Below are 15,502 nucleotides of genomic sequence, written 5' to 3' on the forward strand. Positions count from 1 at the left end.
CGATTCAGCCGCTGCTTGCCCCACAGAAACCCCCTGGCCCCGCTGCCTCACCCCTCTTGGTTTCCATCGCCTTCTCACAGACTGCTGGGGGCAGCCCGGGCAGCTCCGCTCTGCCTGCGCCGCCGCTGGAGGGGCGCTCCCTGGCGGCTCAGCCTGGGATCGCGCGGGAAGTAACGGCCGCCGGGGGGAGTCGGCGGAGTGGGTGGTTGTGGCGGGCAGGAGGGAGGGGTCTGGTGAAAAGCTGATCCGATGGAGCGTTAGGGATCTCTAAGCTTAAGACTTGCCTCTGAAAAATCTTAATTTTTTTGTTTGTTTGTTGTTAAACCCTGTACGAAGGTGCTCAGTGTTTATTTGGGCCTTTTTGTTCGTCCTCCTTACTCCCCCTCCCTGCAGTGAAGAAATATTTGAACCCACAAGAAGAAGGAAAAGTGCTCATACCTTCACACCTTGAAGACAAATGGGCTGAGGAAGACAGGACAGCAGAAACACTGAGAGATCTCCCAGCTGTGTGGAAAGTTGCTTCAGGATGGGGAAATGTTTGTGCTGGTGAGGTAGAAGACAGAGGTGCTGCTACGGCTCCCACAGGAACTCCTGGTTACCCCTCACACAGGTCAGGATCTTCTGTGTCCTGACCCAGTTGGTCCAGAGCTCTTGGCTGTAGGTACAGGCTTGTGATTCAGGGCCATTTCCGAAGCAGACAAATGAGCACACAGTAGTTTATCAAAGGAGGTTAGTGCTTTCAGATAGTCTGGAAATTTTTTCTGGTTTTATTTCAAGTTTGTTTTCCCTACCCTTCTAGAACAGGTGCTGGGGATTTTCATGTCCCAGTTATCACATCTCTGAGCAACAGATTAGTCAGCACACTTGTCTCTGAATAGGTACTCCAGGCTAATTGGATGCATTTTACATTCAAGAGCCTGCTCAATGATTAGTTTATATAGCCTCATAAAGTTCCCCATTTCCTGGTAGAGCCAGAATGGGTGTTTCTACAGGCCTCAGGTCTGTTAACGTTAGAGCTTTTAACATCCAATATAGTGGAGATCAGGTAAAACTCTAGCATAAAAGGCTAAAAGCTTTATCTCAGCGAAGCATATAGATGCTTCACTGTGTCCTACCTAAGGACTGCTGCATCTATATATCATCACCAAATCTACGCACAGTCATAGGAAAGACATTGTGGTCCATGCAAATGGACGTCCAATGGAACGATGCATGAGTAAGTATGGGTTAAAGCAAGCCAGTTAAAAAAGAACCACCCAGAGGCCACTGTTCCTGTGGGGCTGTGCCTTGTTGCAGACAGGGTATTGGCCAGCATGGCTTAGTGTTGCTGGCTGTAGGCTCCTCTTGGGGAGCAGCCCTGCTGCTGTCAGCCACCCTGTCAGCATCTTCAACAAGGAGAATTGGAACCCCTCTCTCATATTCAGATCAGTAAGACTCTGCAAGAAGAGTGAGGTTACTAAAAAGAAGCTTGCCTTAGCTATATAAACTCTTCCTGGATTATCTGTTAAGTTTTTGGCAATCTTAGACTTTGAAAGGTAGGCCTGCACAGTTAGAAGTTTGAAGAATACCTGGTTAAAATTCAGGTCCTACAGATATTTATGCATGCACTTGGCTAGAAGGGATGTGTGGGCCTGGTAGATGGAACTTCTTTCTTTAGAACTCGGAGCTCCTGCACCTTGAGCTGAAACCATCAGTAAAACCACTCAAATCAGAAAAAATACAGTCCACACGCATCTCAGCACAGCTGATTTGCAGAGACTGCACTGAGCACTCCTGGCAGCCGGAAATGTCTGATGCAACTGGGAACCAGCATCTTTGCTGGACTGAGCTGCTAAGACCAAGAGAGAAGAGCATGGTCCCATGTACAAATAGGACTTTATCTGACAACCAGAATGACAGAATTTGTGTGGGTAGCAGACTTGGAGCCCAAGGTATGATTTAAGTAGTACCAGGGGAGCAAAATATGCTTTGTTTGTTGGGTGGTTTTTTTACTGTTAAAAATAGAGATATATATTTATATATAGTGATTTTCATCTTCACTTCTGAGAAGAGAGATCTGAGGCTGCCTTCTGTTCAAGCTAGTATGGTGCCTGAGTGGAAAATTTCACTCCACAGTTTCAGTAAGATGTAAGTTAGGCTGATTCTTGTGAATAGTTGTAAAAGGAAAGTTACTGCAACAGAGCTGTGTAATCATGGACAGCCTTTCATCTTGATGAGAGACACTTCTTCATTAAGCAAAGATGCTACATTGTAGCTGTAACAATTGCTAAGTGTCCCAGCTTTTGTCATCAGATCAATGAGTCTGGAGTTACACAGCTCCCAACAAGAGGTTTTAGAGGGTTTCAAATTGTAAGTCTAAAAGTTCAACACCTGAGCCTGTGCAGCATGCAGAGAACACGTTTCAAAACTTGTCTGAAAAGCATTAACAGAGTTTTATACTGCTGCAATGAGGTTTGGAAGGAAGCATGCTGGTAGCATCCCAAGTATTGCTGAGGAGACCCAAGATTCTCACGGTTCTCTGAAAAGCTCAACATACAGACAAATCCATGAAGGAGCAGCCCTTCAATCTGAGAGTCACTGAGTTCCTCTCTGAACACCCCAATTACACTCTTTTAATAATTAAACTCGTTCTGAATAATGGGGAAACCAGGAAGAATCCCTGATCAAAATACTGGACAAGCTGTTTAAGCTAGTGAGTGTGGGCACTGGTGTTTGTGAAGCAGCTGGCAATAAAAGCCTGGAGGAGAAAAGGAAAACAGCTGCCTGCAGATAAGCAATAAATTCAAGCACAGGAGCAAAATGAAGGGGAACATGTTGGTGTACTTCCCCACATCAAGTGACAATACAGGCAACAGAGAAACGCTGTGTGAATATTGATCATCTGACATAGCTGACTAGTACCCCTAGGTTCTATCTACAGAAATGTGTAATAGAGCCTCTGAGAGTGAACTTAGGTGCTCAGTCACTGGTAATCTCCTCTCCGTAATGTATTAGTGTACTTCTATGTTATATTCTGGAGTAAAATTGTTTCCAGCAGTCCACACCCAGTGGCTCTTAATAGCTTCTGAAGGACCTGCAGTTGAACAAGACTGTCCTCTAGGGTACCTAGCAGGAGCTATGTGCCTGTGAGACTAAGGCACAGGCCCACTGAAGCCAACATGTAGTCTAGTCCATGTCTAGCTGGATGGCAACCTGACATTTTCACCAGGGCTAATACTCATTTGCTTCTCTGCTCCGGCACTTTTTACTGTGTAGATTAAACTGTTTTGTTCATTAAATCACTTTGCTTCTGCAACAAATGAACACAGTAGGCTCATATTCCAACTCTGATGCAAAAGACAGGTTTTCAGCCAGTTTATGGGGGAAAACTAGCATTCAGAATAAATACATATTTTGGTAATGGTATGTGTGGCAAGGGCACCACAGAAATTAACTGTAGTTTCCACTCTACTGTTGCAATGCAGGCATGTGTCTTCTGATGAGACTGTGGGAATGCAGAGACAATGAAGGCAGTGTGTCAGGTTTTTCCAGGTCCTTCCTAGAAACAAATTTTTTTTTTTTTAAAGAAGTAACAAACATCTAAAATGATGTGTTTCTTGGAAACTAACAGCAATACTGGCCATGTTATTTATTTACTTTTTGGCTTGTCGTCCTCTGACCCTGAAGCTCTCAGTGTCATGTACCCTACTGCTTGTGAGGCCATGGTCTAGCCTAGACTAATGCAGTTTAAAATTAGTTCTCTGGAGTTTTTCTTTTAAAAAAACTTTGGATCCATGGATCATCTCATGGATCTGACTTAGGGCACAGCCACATGAACAGTTAATCAGAGCAGCTGTACTAATTCAGGCTCTAAGGGGGAAGGTGAGAGTAGATTGAGAAGAAATGACTTAAAGCAGATCTACTGCCAAGGAAACGAAGCTGTGCTGTCTGAGGTAACAACTGGTGGCTAAGGGAGGTATGGATGTATCCACATAACTCAGGTAGTAGTTCGAGTGTCACTGCTACTCTTCACAGCTTGCTTGTTTCCTCAGGATCCTGTGCTCTTCAAGATGAGTGTTCTGTTTGCCCTTAGTGATATCTTGTCTCCATGTGAAAGCTCATTGTTAGCATTAGGCCTGCATGAAGTGCTGAAAATCAAAATTCTACAGCACAACAGATTTGATCACTTAATTTTCTTGCCTAAAGCATACTGTGATTTCTTCCCATTTGGCTCTGTGGGTGGAACAGGCATTTCAGTATACACTGCCACGCTCATTACAGGGAGTTCTTCCCTGCGGTAGAGATATTAACATCTTTGTTATTATTGCCAGTTCTCTCCTCCCCCGTACCAAGCAGTTGCCTGAGCAAGAATTCCTCTTAAGGATAGACTCCCCACAGTAGTGTTCTCCCCAAAGTGATGATCTCTTCAGAGGTCAGCTCCTTTTGCTTTCTCAGAATTCTGCCTCCCCCATGTTCCCTGAAAAGTAATTATTAAAGATGTCAAAACCCCTCAAAAAACCATCACAGACATTCTAGAAATTGGTATTATAATTACCTCTTTGTAATCATTAACAACTCAAAAGCATAGCATTTGAGTAAAAAAGTTTTTTACAAGAAAATATGTTTAATGTTTAATACAAATCAAAGTTTGACATCGCTATTTTTTTCAAACATAACTTTTTCTGCTCATTAACTAACAATTAGAAGATCACAATTTAAAAAGTCATCCATAATATGTTAAAAAGTCTTATAAAAACATTCATAAAGTGCCACCCACAAAAGCACCTAAGTGAGAATCTGAGAAAAATACTTATTAGGATGCTAATTTATGTAATTGCTGCTGAGGAATAAGCTGTCAAACAGCAGTGGAAACGTCAATTTAACATCCATACCACCCCGCAAAAATTCCGTTCCATAGACGCGGCCCTGACAGCATCAGCTGGGCCCACAACATGTATGCAAGGGTAGATGGGACAGCGTTGTGGTTTTAAACAGTGGTTTTAAAATAAATAGATGCTAACACCAAGAGCACTGGCAAGTGCGAAATGTGGATTCTAAGGGCAGTGATCATACCAGGCCTTACTGTGAGAACAAAGCCCACGCAGCTTGGAGAGACAAAGTTTTTTACCTGGTTTTCTACTGGGACAAAAATCACTCCCCACTAGAAAGCACAGAAAATGGCGCCAATCCTTGGAACGTATCTCTCCTCTCCTCTCCTCTCCTCTCCTCTCCTCTCCTCTCCTCTCCTCTCCTCTCCTCTCCTCTCCTCTCCTCTCCTCTCCTCTCCTCTCCTCTCCTCTCCGGCCTTGAATATACCATACTGTAAGTGCCCTTCTTTTCCCCACCCCCAAAAGAGGGGCTCAGAACAACGACCACACTGCAGTGAACACGCACCAGTTCATTTAGCAGTGGCCTCCCTCATTGCTCAAGTGTCTGGGCAGTGCTCACAAACAGGTTTACCCAGAAGGGTACAGGTTCTGAGGGCTTCCTCCCCCAAAATTCACACCCCTGTATGAGGTGTCCAGGGAGCAGCTGTGTGTCTTCCCTACATCAGGTAGCTGCCTATGGTCCACGTGGCCTTCTCCTCTCCACCGCCTACTCTGTATGTCGCTTCTGGTGGCGCACCAGCTGGGGCTGGAACCGAAAGCTTTGCCCACACTGGGTGCAATGGTACGGTTGTTCTCCAGTGTGGATGCGAGTGTGCTTGATCAGGTTTGAATTCCCACTGAAACCTCGCCCGCACTGGCTGCATTTGTAAGGCTTCTCGCCAGTGTGAGTACGAGTATGGTTAATGAGGTCAGAGCTCTGCCCAAAACGTTTGCCACACTGCCCACAGGCATAAGGTCGGATGCCATCGTGGGCTCGCTGGTGCTGAAGGAGGTGGGAATGCTGGCTGAAGCTTTTCCCGCAGGCCAGGCACTTGTAGGGCCGCTCGCCCGTGTGCATACGGTGGTGTTTGATGCAGGTGGAACTGTCGCTGAAGATCTTTCCACACTCACTGCACACGTAGGGTTTGAGCCCGGTGTGAATGCGCTGGTGCTTGAGGAGGTTGGAGCTCTGGCTGAAGCTCTTCCCGCATTCGGCACAGGTATAGGGCTTCTGGCCTGTGTGGACCCGCTGGTGCTGGATGAGATGGGAGCTCTGGCTGAAGCCCTTTCCACACTCCCCACACAGGAATGGACGCTCCCCAGTGTGCACTCGCTGGTGCTGGATAAGGTGTATACTCCGACTGAAGCCCTTGCCACACTCAGAGCAGATGGTGGGCCTCTCCACACGAGGGACTCGCCGTGAGGCTGCTGACACCCTTCTCCCCTGCCTTTGCACCAGGGTGATATCAGGGCAAGGCAGCTCTGCCTCCTCTTCCTCCTCACAGTCACCTTGCTGTGCCTCTGGGGTGCCACGCTGAGTTCCATGGCTGTCCCCCAGCTGCTCCTCTCCTCCTCTGGACCCTGCTGCCAACATGTGCTGCTGATACGTAATTTCAAGGTGGTCTGGAAGGGGACCTAGCTCACCACCTGGAAAAAAAGTACAACTTCAACTGTGATTCTTGCTGGGAAGTGGCAGAGCAGAGAACGGGCAAGGTGTTCTAGGGAGCCTAGGCTGCACCAGGTAGGAGACGCAGAAAAGGGAAGACTGGGAACAAATGGAAACCTAGTTGCAAAAGAGGCAGTATGGCATCCTCATGCGACCCAGAGCAGACATGCCATGAACAAGAGCCAAATGCAATGTTAGAGGTACCTCCTTGCCCCCAGTCTTCACATTTTGTAGTCTTGATAGTCTTGTCTTCTCATACATACTCTTTATCAGCAGGGTCAGAAAGGCAGGCTGTCTGCCTGCCCTGAGTGGGAAAGAGCAGGTCTCAATAAGGAATGTACAGAATAAAGTAGCTTAAACAACACTGAGGCAGCTCAAAGAACATTTTTGTGCTGTGTTTATAAATTTCTCTAACTTATTCTCACCCATATGTGTCTCCTCCAAGGCCTCATGATCTGTTTCTTCTCCTTGGTCCATCTGGGCAGATAAATCAGTTTCAGGAATCGGGAATCTTTACAAAAGCAAACAAACATAATCTTAGTTGAGTATTCAGAAAAAGCTTGTCATCTGTCTCAAAATCCTGATGAATGTGGGAAACAAGTAGATTGGTTGCATAACAGAATCAACCAAGCAAACATTTATGGACATCCTGAGCACTACTGAGGTATCTGTTGTCAGATACTTTCTCTTTCATTAAAGGAGATTCAAGGTTTTTCCTCTTCTGATAAGTGACACACATTGGGACATAACACCACATGTGTTGAACTCGGACTGCAATCATAGACACTGGTGTAAGCAAATGACAAAACCCAGCCATATTTACATTTCTTTAATAATGACAGCCACAAGAATAATTTACTCTCCTAAAATTATTTTAAGTGGAAAATTACTCTTTGGTACCCAGGACCTGATTTTCTTACTTGCTACCTCATTTCTTCTTTCTCTTCCAAGACTCTCAGGCTGAGGCAGCAAAACCCAACACAACAGGCAAGTTGATGTCTTCTCTATTCCAGATGGATTCTGCCTGGCATCCCTGCTGAGTTCCAGTAACTTTCATGAATACAACTGTTGGGCAGCATGCTCTTACAAACATCAACAGCACCAAAGACAAGAATTTTTCCTTCAGTATTTACTATTTTAAGGTGAAAGCCAACCAAACACTAAGCAACAGCCATTATCATGAAGAGAGGAGGCATTTACCAGTAGCTGCAGAAAAAAATGCAGAACAGAGAAAATCAAATGGCAGGAAAAAAATCCTACTTCATTTTTTAAAGTAAGAATCAAAGATGGCATGGAAAGGATACCATGTGGATAAATCTAGGACCAGAGACTGACACATCACAGCTGAAGCTGAGATAACTTACAGGAATATTTCCAAATATTTAAGACTACCTTTTTTCCTGACTTTTCCTGACAGTTTGCATCACTTAAAAAATGCACTCCCTGAAGTCTGCTTCAAGCAACCAATATCTCTGGACAACCAGAACATCTGGACAACTACTACAGCTCCAGATAGAAGTGACCAGCTGGGTGGATGGTGCTAACAAACACAGTAAACTGATGGGTGTCTGGTCCTGGACCACTTCATCCATCACTACCAGATATTTAACAGCAGGTAATGGGTAATAAGGCATTAGATAGTGTCAGAATTAAGGAGAAAACTCAGATGAAGGGAAAAGGTGAACAGAACAAAGGACCTTGCTTTCCAGAGATCCCATGCCCACCAATCTTGAAGTCTTTGATCCTCCCTATGTGGCAAAGCTGGGCGGAAAGAAAGGGAGCAAGCAAAAGAAAAAGACTGCAATATTGAACTGTGAACCATGAAGACAAAACCCCAAGCAGGTAACCAAAATAATCCTTAACAAAAATACCCCAACAAACCAATTCAAATCAGCCTTAAACTTAATAATCTGAGTCCCTGCTTTAAATATCTGCTGAACACTGAAGTGGGCCATCCCTGCAGATGGATCCTTTCCAGCAGCTCCAAGCTGATATACAAAGGAAGGTGGCTTTCTGCAGCACCACAGCTCTCATCACTTTGCCAGTAGTGAGAATTCCTGCTGCACGTTTTGTGGTACAAGCTGACCAAGCTATTTCCGTAGCTGCAACTTGTACCAGTTGCGCTTAACCCTGCTCTAGAACAGGAGACCACTTCCTCAGACAGCTAATTGCAGACAGCAGGGGTTCTCTCTGAAAGCTGATGGCACAGGAACTTTGGAGAAGCAAATCCGGTAGCATTTCAGAGGAGGTACCAGCCTCTGACAAATGTCCAGTAACAACTACTCAGGAAAACAACTAATCAACCAGACAAGGTGGAAGGAAGAGCTCCCTTCTGACCCTGAAAGAACTTCCTAGCTTGGGTTGCCATTGACACACTACTGCTATGCTCAGATATGCTATGGCAGCTCAGCAGATACGCTTTGTACAATCAGTTAACAGGCTATTCTGGAGTAAAGAGAGAGTTTCTTCCTTTCCAACAATCACAGTCACCTCACTGTGAAATGAAGGGGCAAACCTCATCAGCAGGGAGAACATTCCTTCAGGGATTTAATCTGTAACTGGCAGAAGCATATCCTTGGGCACATTGGTTTTTTGCTTGAATGTAAAAACCAAAACAAGAACACCTGTGTATGTGGGTGTGGGGGTTACTGTACACAAAATCCACAGCATTACTAAAACAAGATATGAAGGGTATCTAACTTGGACCCCCAGCAGGAGCTTTGCAAACACATCCTACTGTTCCTGGGGCCTTGACTTTAGTATTGTGATAGCATTTTATAGCTGGGTCATACAGTTTATTCTTTACCTTTAATGCTTTCAAATAGCTACTCATTTTTTCTTCCAACCACTCAGCTCTGTATCCCTCCTGTGGTTGTACCAAACTGTGGAAGTTATGGTACTCATCCTAGTGCAGAGCACCATACTTTCAGCTTCTTTGCTCCTTGGGACCCTGCAGACTGCTCCTGATGTGCTGTCAGTCGCTAAGCACATTCCACATGGTCATACCAGGTACAACAGCACAGACCTGCAATTCAGAAGAAGATATTCAAATCCTCCTTTGTCTAGCTCCTATCTGGGATAGGTTACGCTTGCAGCAAACTGTTCATAAGTTACAGCACTTGTCAGTGACTGTCGTTCTGCCCGGGATGCTGGGGGGGCGTGGTGCTGGGAGATAGTCACTGGAGGCCCACTGCACGGTGCACTGCCAGAGCAGCGAAAAGCAGGGCTCCAGAGAGGGGGGCAAGTACTACCAAGTTTTTTGAGAACAAGGATTTTTCACAGAGGAGCGGTGCAAAGTTGCCCGTCTGCAACAGTGATCGGAGGCATTGGGTCGAAACTGGGAAGGACAGGCACTTGCTTTGCGGCATATGAAAAAGGATTGAAGGGGGAAAACTGCGGATACAACTAAGGGATTCAAGCCGACAAGGATGGCAACTACACCGGAGTGGGGTCTATATGAGCGGCAAACTGGCCTCCCCCTTCTCCGAGCTGCGTTTTTTCTTTCTCCGCCGAGTAGCGGAGCCGGCAGACAAAGGCTCAGACACTGGTTTCAAGCCCGGCTCTCACTGCTGTTCGACTCCCCCGAGAGCCGGCACCCTGGCCGGGCCCTGCCCCTCGCTGCCGCCTTGTCCCCCAGCCGAGGGGTGCAGGAGAACCGGTCCCACCATGCCGAGCCATGCACCTCCGTTCCGTTCCGTGCCTACCTGCAGGGCTCCCGCTCCCACCCGGCACCCGCGCCGCTGAGCGCCGGCAGCAGCTTCCTGCTCCGCGGGCAAAGGGCGCTTCCTGGGCGGAGCGGGAGACGCAAGGCTGGGAGCCGGGGCGGGAGGCTTCGGTGTGGAGAGTCTTCCGCTGATCTCGCCGAACCCTGCTCAGTGCCTTCCCCGCGGGGGCAGCTACACCGTCCCGGGCCTCACGGCTTGGTACCCCGCACCTCTCTGCCCGGGGAAGCGCGCCGGGGAGGGCTACTCGGCGGGGTCCGGCGGAATCCACAGTGGGAGGAGGGACGGATTATTCGAGTCTAGGCGCTACGGAGGCTGAACACCCAGTACCTCGCAGCCCGCTGTTGCCCAAAGGCGGGTCCTCGCACACCCTAGGGTTCATACTAAAGATTCACCCCAATGTCTGCCTATAAGAAGGGCAGGTGCGGAATGATGCTTCCTCTGTGAAGCTTTTCCAAGCCCAGCATATCTGTGGCTTGACTGCTTGGCCTAAAGGTTGTATCTGCAATTTTGCGTTCACACGGTTGTAGGAGTAGTACTCTGCTCTACTTGTCTCAGGAGTGGAACCTATGTTATAATTTATATCAGTTTCACAGATAATTTTGAGTAGTATTTTCTCACAAATGTCCGAACATAGTAGTCCAGTAAACATCTTACTCTCTTGAGTTTTCTGTATCTGCTAACAATAATAGCTGCTCTCTTTTTTATATAGGATGGAAATGTAGCCCTAGTGGTCTAGAGAAGGAACTTGACATGTATAAGGGAAAGTGCCTCTAAAATGTAGACGTTTGCAGTAAAACACTGTAGTTTGTTCGTAGTGTTTTACAATGAGGTGCTTCAGACTGCTCCAAGTATAGTGCAGTCTCTTAATTGGCAGTTCTGTCTCAGGAGAAAATAGGCTTGCTTACGTTTCATAAATCATGCCCTGCAGTGGTGTTTCCAGTCCGGCATTGCTAAAGCTTGCAATTGTCTACTAGTGTATTTTTAATACCCAGATATATTTCAACATTGTATTTGGTGACTTGTGAGTCAGTACTCTCATTCTTTTATTTGTGTTAACTGGGAGATGAGTTTCACTGGGGATGTAGAGTCTGTCTCAAGGCATTGATCAGGTATTTAGAAAGCAGGTGCACAAAGCATGCCGAGTAGGAAAAGTTATGCAAGAGGAAGTAACAGGTATGCGTTATTTTTTCTAGCTTTTTTTTGGGGGGGGGAAGTAGCAAGATAGTGGTGATGAAAGGACATCAGGCAGGTAAAACAGCATTGGGAAACACACCAGAATGGGTGAAGTGAAATGTCTTGTGAAATTGTGGGAGAGCTGGCAGAACAATGAATGAGGTCTGTCTATACTTAAAATCTTGTTTTTCATCAGAATTTGCAACTCGTTTTTTGTACAGCTTCAACTAGCTGCTTTTTATTTTTTTCTAAATAGATAAATGTCCCAATGTGTGCTAATAAAGCCAAATTTTGCTGTTACCTGGGGGAATAAGATGTTTCTTTGTACTGAAGGGGGCAGTCTTTCCTCATTTCTGCCTTCTAACAATCGCCTGGTGGTTTACTTCTTTTTAGGTGATGTTGATCTAGGAACTGAGCTATATTAATGTGGTTGTTTGCTTAAATATGTATTTTGTTGGCCTCATCGGGGTAATTGTGTTAAGAATAGCAGCCTCGGGTCCCATTGCAGTGTCATTTGAATTGGAACCAATAGGCTGACAAGTTCAATTAAACTGGCACCTGTAATGGCATGTGAATGCCATATCTGCCCAAAGGTAACAGTATATGCAAATTATTTGGGCTTCAGTGATCTCTGAGTGCTGGAAAGAAATGATTAGTGAAGGAGACTTCTTAAACAGCTCAGGTAATTATGAGAGTACTAGAGGCTGGTACTCTGTGAAGGTTTTGCAAAGCAAGCCTATCAAAGGAAGGCAGGAGTCACTCAGCTGTTTTTTTTTTTGTGAGCATTCTCTGATTACAACGACTGCCTGAGAGTCAAATAAGCAACACAAAGCTTAAAAAACTCAAGTAGAGCTTCACATAAATATGTGAACCATGTAAACTACGTGTACACCCACATTCATGTACATGTCTTCATCATAGCATGAGAATTATGAAAAGCACAGTGATGTTAAGACCAGCGTGACTAATGGTGCAAGGCAGCATCCTTTGACTCCAAACCCAAGATAAAGCTATAGCTGAAATGCTGACTACCACTCTTTAGCAAATCTTGGTGCTGCTTTGAGCTATGTAAAGACTTGGCTACTTACTGACTGCCTAATAAATGTACTGCCATTTTTTCCATGTAACAAGGAACGTGATCAGTTCAATGTGGCAGGCTGAAGCTTTGTCCTCCCTGGTAAGTCTGCAGTTGGTTAAATGGATGCCTTTGTTGACCTACACTGCTGGTGGAGCTCATGTAACTGAGATAGATTCAGACTACCAAGGGGCAGGTGCATCTGAGGCAACACACTGTCCATCTTTGTTATGGCAAAAGTTGTAAATTATTGGTGTAGCTGCTCTTCTTCAGAGATCTTTTCAAGCTGAATGACATTTTCTCCTAATGGCACTGACAGACTTCTTGCATTTGCTAGCTTTTTGTTCTTGTTCCTTGCTATTAATTTGAATGCTTTCTTTATTTGCAGTTTTCCCTCCCTTTTCTTTTGAATGTGCAATATGTTGGTTGTTTTCAGAGTGCTGTGGTTTTTATAGTCTCCATATTTGTTCTAACAAGGTAGTAAAGATGACCCACAAAGCTGCATTTTGTGGTCAAACACAGCAACGGTGAAGACTATGGAGCCTCTGTGGTTAAGTTTGCACGTGAAAAGTGTTAGACTTGCTGACAGTGTGGCAGCAGATATTACTAGCCAGGCTGAGGTCCTTCAGATGGTAGCCTTAGAGATGTCTCTCTCATTTCTATATGAGTGCAAACCACAGCAAGCAGCTATTTTGGATAGTCAGTGTGAGGCAGCTGACATTCATTTTACTTTAAGGCTCTGGGATGTATGCTCTTCTGTGACTAGCTGCTGAGTTTGGGCCTAAGGTGCTGCTTGACAAGCAGAGACAGAGGCACCCTACTCTTCTCCTCAGAGGTTCTGTCATTTTTATTGCTCATCCTGGGTCTGCCCTATATGCAATTTTCCTTTTTTCTTGTTTAAGTAGAGGCAGTGGTTTGGGGAAACTGTGGGAAACTGTTGGATGACGAAGACAATCAGTAATTTGCTGCTCAAGTTGCAGCCTTGGTATGGTGCATGTACTGCAAAGGGAAACCTAGCCCTAATTTATGGGCTGTCTGTCAGGTTGGGAAATTAGATTCTGTAAACTTTATAAATAAATTTACTCTCTGAGGTATATCATTCAGCTGGCAGAGATGTGTGAACCACAAACTTCTCTAGGGACTTCCAGTAGTATGGCTTCTTCCCATGCACTTCTTTGGCATATCAAGTGCTTTGTGCTCTCTCCCGTGGCTTCATTTGGTTAATCACATACACACAGAGGCAAAACTGGAAGCTGAGCAAGTATGCATGGCACTACTTTGGGTTGCTCCATGGTGTAGCACAATTTTACTTGAATTTTGTTTCCTCAGGGAAGGTTCAAATACTGCAGGTAACTGCAATATAGTTCTTTGCTATAGACAGCCTCAGGCTTTTGATGACAAAGCTGTACATCTTACCAAACACAAATAAGAGCTTTTGCAGTGCTGGAGCATTATTGCAGAGGCCAGAGGGGCAGTTGTACAGACATGAATGTCCATCTCCTGCAACAAATCTTCCTTTGCTGACCTGCAGCTACACCTTTTCTCTGGATTTCTTTTTCTGTGGAAGTCTTCTGATAGTGCTAACCTCCCCTCTCACAGTTGTGGTATGGGAAAAAAGGAAGGCTACCCAGAAGTTCATTGCTCATAATGGTCTGAAGGTGGTTGAAACCACAGGATTTATTTTTTTTTTTACAAAATAGTTATTTTATCAGAGAATTTTCTGTTCAGGTTTGAAAGGAAATTATCATCTTGCAAGACTACTTAAAATATTTCTTCTCACGTTTTTCAAGCTATATCATTCCCTAGGGATCTGTGCTAGCAGAATTTAAAGGCTTCCTGGTGAACAATCCCATAAAGAAATGTATGCATATAGCAAAGAAAAGGTCACTTCTGAAATGTTACCTATTTTCACCTTCTAGACTGTACTGTGTGCATTTGTTATTCTTGAAGGTAAGTAAACGAATTTAATTTTTAATAATTCCATAGTAGCAGCATGCTTTTATGCTAAACTGGGGTGGAAAAATCTGGTTTGGTGTGGATGTGTTCTTAGAGGTCTATACTGCTGGGTTTATTGCTGCAGGATCAACATTTGAGTGTTTTGTTGAAACAAAATTATGTTTCCAAAGTGTTTTATCTTACTGCACTTGCTACTGTAGGTAGCTTCTGCTTGAAATTAATTCCACTGGGAAATAAAAGACCTGAGCTGCTGGAATAGTGTCAGTATATTTGGAATATTAAAAAGCCAAGCAATTTAAAATAGGGTATTAATTCATTAAGCTTACAGCTTCCCCTTAAAGATTTAATGCTTCAAGGAGTGCTGTAATAAACTCTGGCAAAATAATACTAATAAAATGAGTATCATTAGACAGAAATGGCTTATTAGATATTATTAATTGAGTGTGAACTGTGTCTTTGTGTTTATAAAGAATAAAAAGGTTGATTCATTAGCTCTCAGGAATACTTTTTAATATGTGTCAGGTTATGCTGTTTGTGGCTTTATTTTGTCAAAAATCTCTTTAAAAAGCTTAAAGAAATTTCTTCCTTAAGCTTTATGAAACTGCTAAGGAGGAAGATCAGTACAAAACCATCTGCACATAAACTATGGCACTTGGACAAGTGGTCATATGGCACTTGGTCATATGTTTTAACAGCTGGATTTGGGTGTGAATCCCAATTTGCACTCTTAAATCACAACTCCGAGGTGATGTTTTCAAGCCCGTGTTATTGTCAGAGTTTCAGTCTGATGGCTGTAACTATGTTGAACTGTTTGGTAGCGGCTTTATTTTGTGTGTTGTGTTTTCAGTTATGTGATGACAATAAATGGGAGAGTATGTGACTATGTTATTTTTGACCTTGAGTGTTCCCAGTTGGAGTTGGAGCTATCAGATCAGCTGGCACAAGGGGAATATGTCCTCTTAGCACTGGAAGCACAACAACACTGGACACAGGCAGCACATTTACATCTTTCCTAATGGGACACTGGGGCTCCGTGTATCTGGGAAAGAAGATGCAGAAT

At 44.6% G+C, this 15,502-nt stretch overlaps 1 protein-coding gene across 1 annotated transcript; it reads right to left on the bottom strand.

The window, feature by feature from the left end:
- Window positions 1–5,266: 5,266 nt before the first annotated feature.
- Window positions 5,267–10,237, bottom strand: LOC103537180 (zinc finger protein 239). The gene is made up of 3 exons (XM_030450860.1): window positions 10,218–10,237; window positions 6,939–7,024; window positions 5,267–6,494 (listed from the first exon to the last, which is right to left on the bottom strand). Exons 2-3 carry the CDS (start codon window positions 6,988–6,990, stop codon window positions 5,575–5,577), a joined length of 972 nt encoding a protein of 323 aa, XP_030306720.1. The 5' UTR covers window positions 6,991–7,024; window positions 10,218–10,237; the 3' UTR covers window positions 5,267–5,574.
- Between the last annotated feature and the right edge of the window lie 5,265 nt (window positions 10,238–15,502).

This window comes from Calypte anna, chromosome 1 (assembly GCF_003957555.1).
Source record: "Calypte anna isolate BGI_N300 chromosome 1, bCalAnn1_v1.p, whole genome shotgun sequence".
NCBI lineage: Eukaryota > Metazoa > Chordata > Aves > Apodiformes > Trochilidae > Calypte > Calypte anna.

Bases quoted from the DNA above. Each gene is read 5' to 3' on its own strand.
- LOC103537180 (XM_030450860.1), bottom strand. From the start codon at position 6,990: ATGGACCAAGGAGAAGAAACAGATCATGAGGCCTTGGAGGAGACACAT. The intron at 6,495-6,938 runs GTGAGAATAAGT...CTTTTTTTCCAG, and splicing joins CTTGGAGGAGACACATATGG to GTGGTGAGCTAGGTCCCCTT.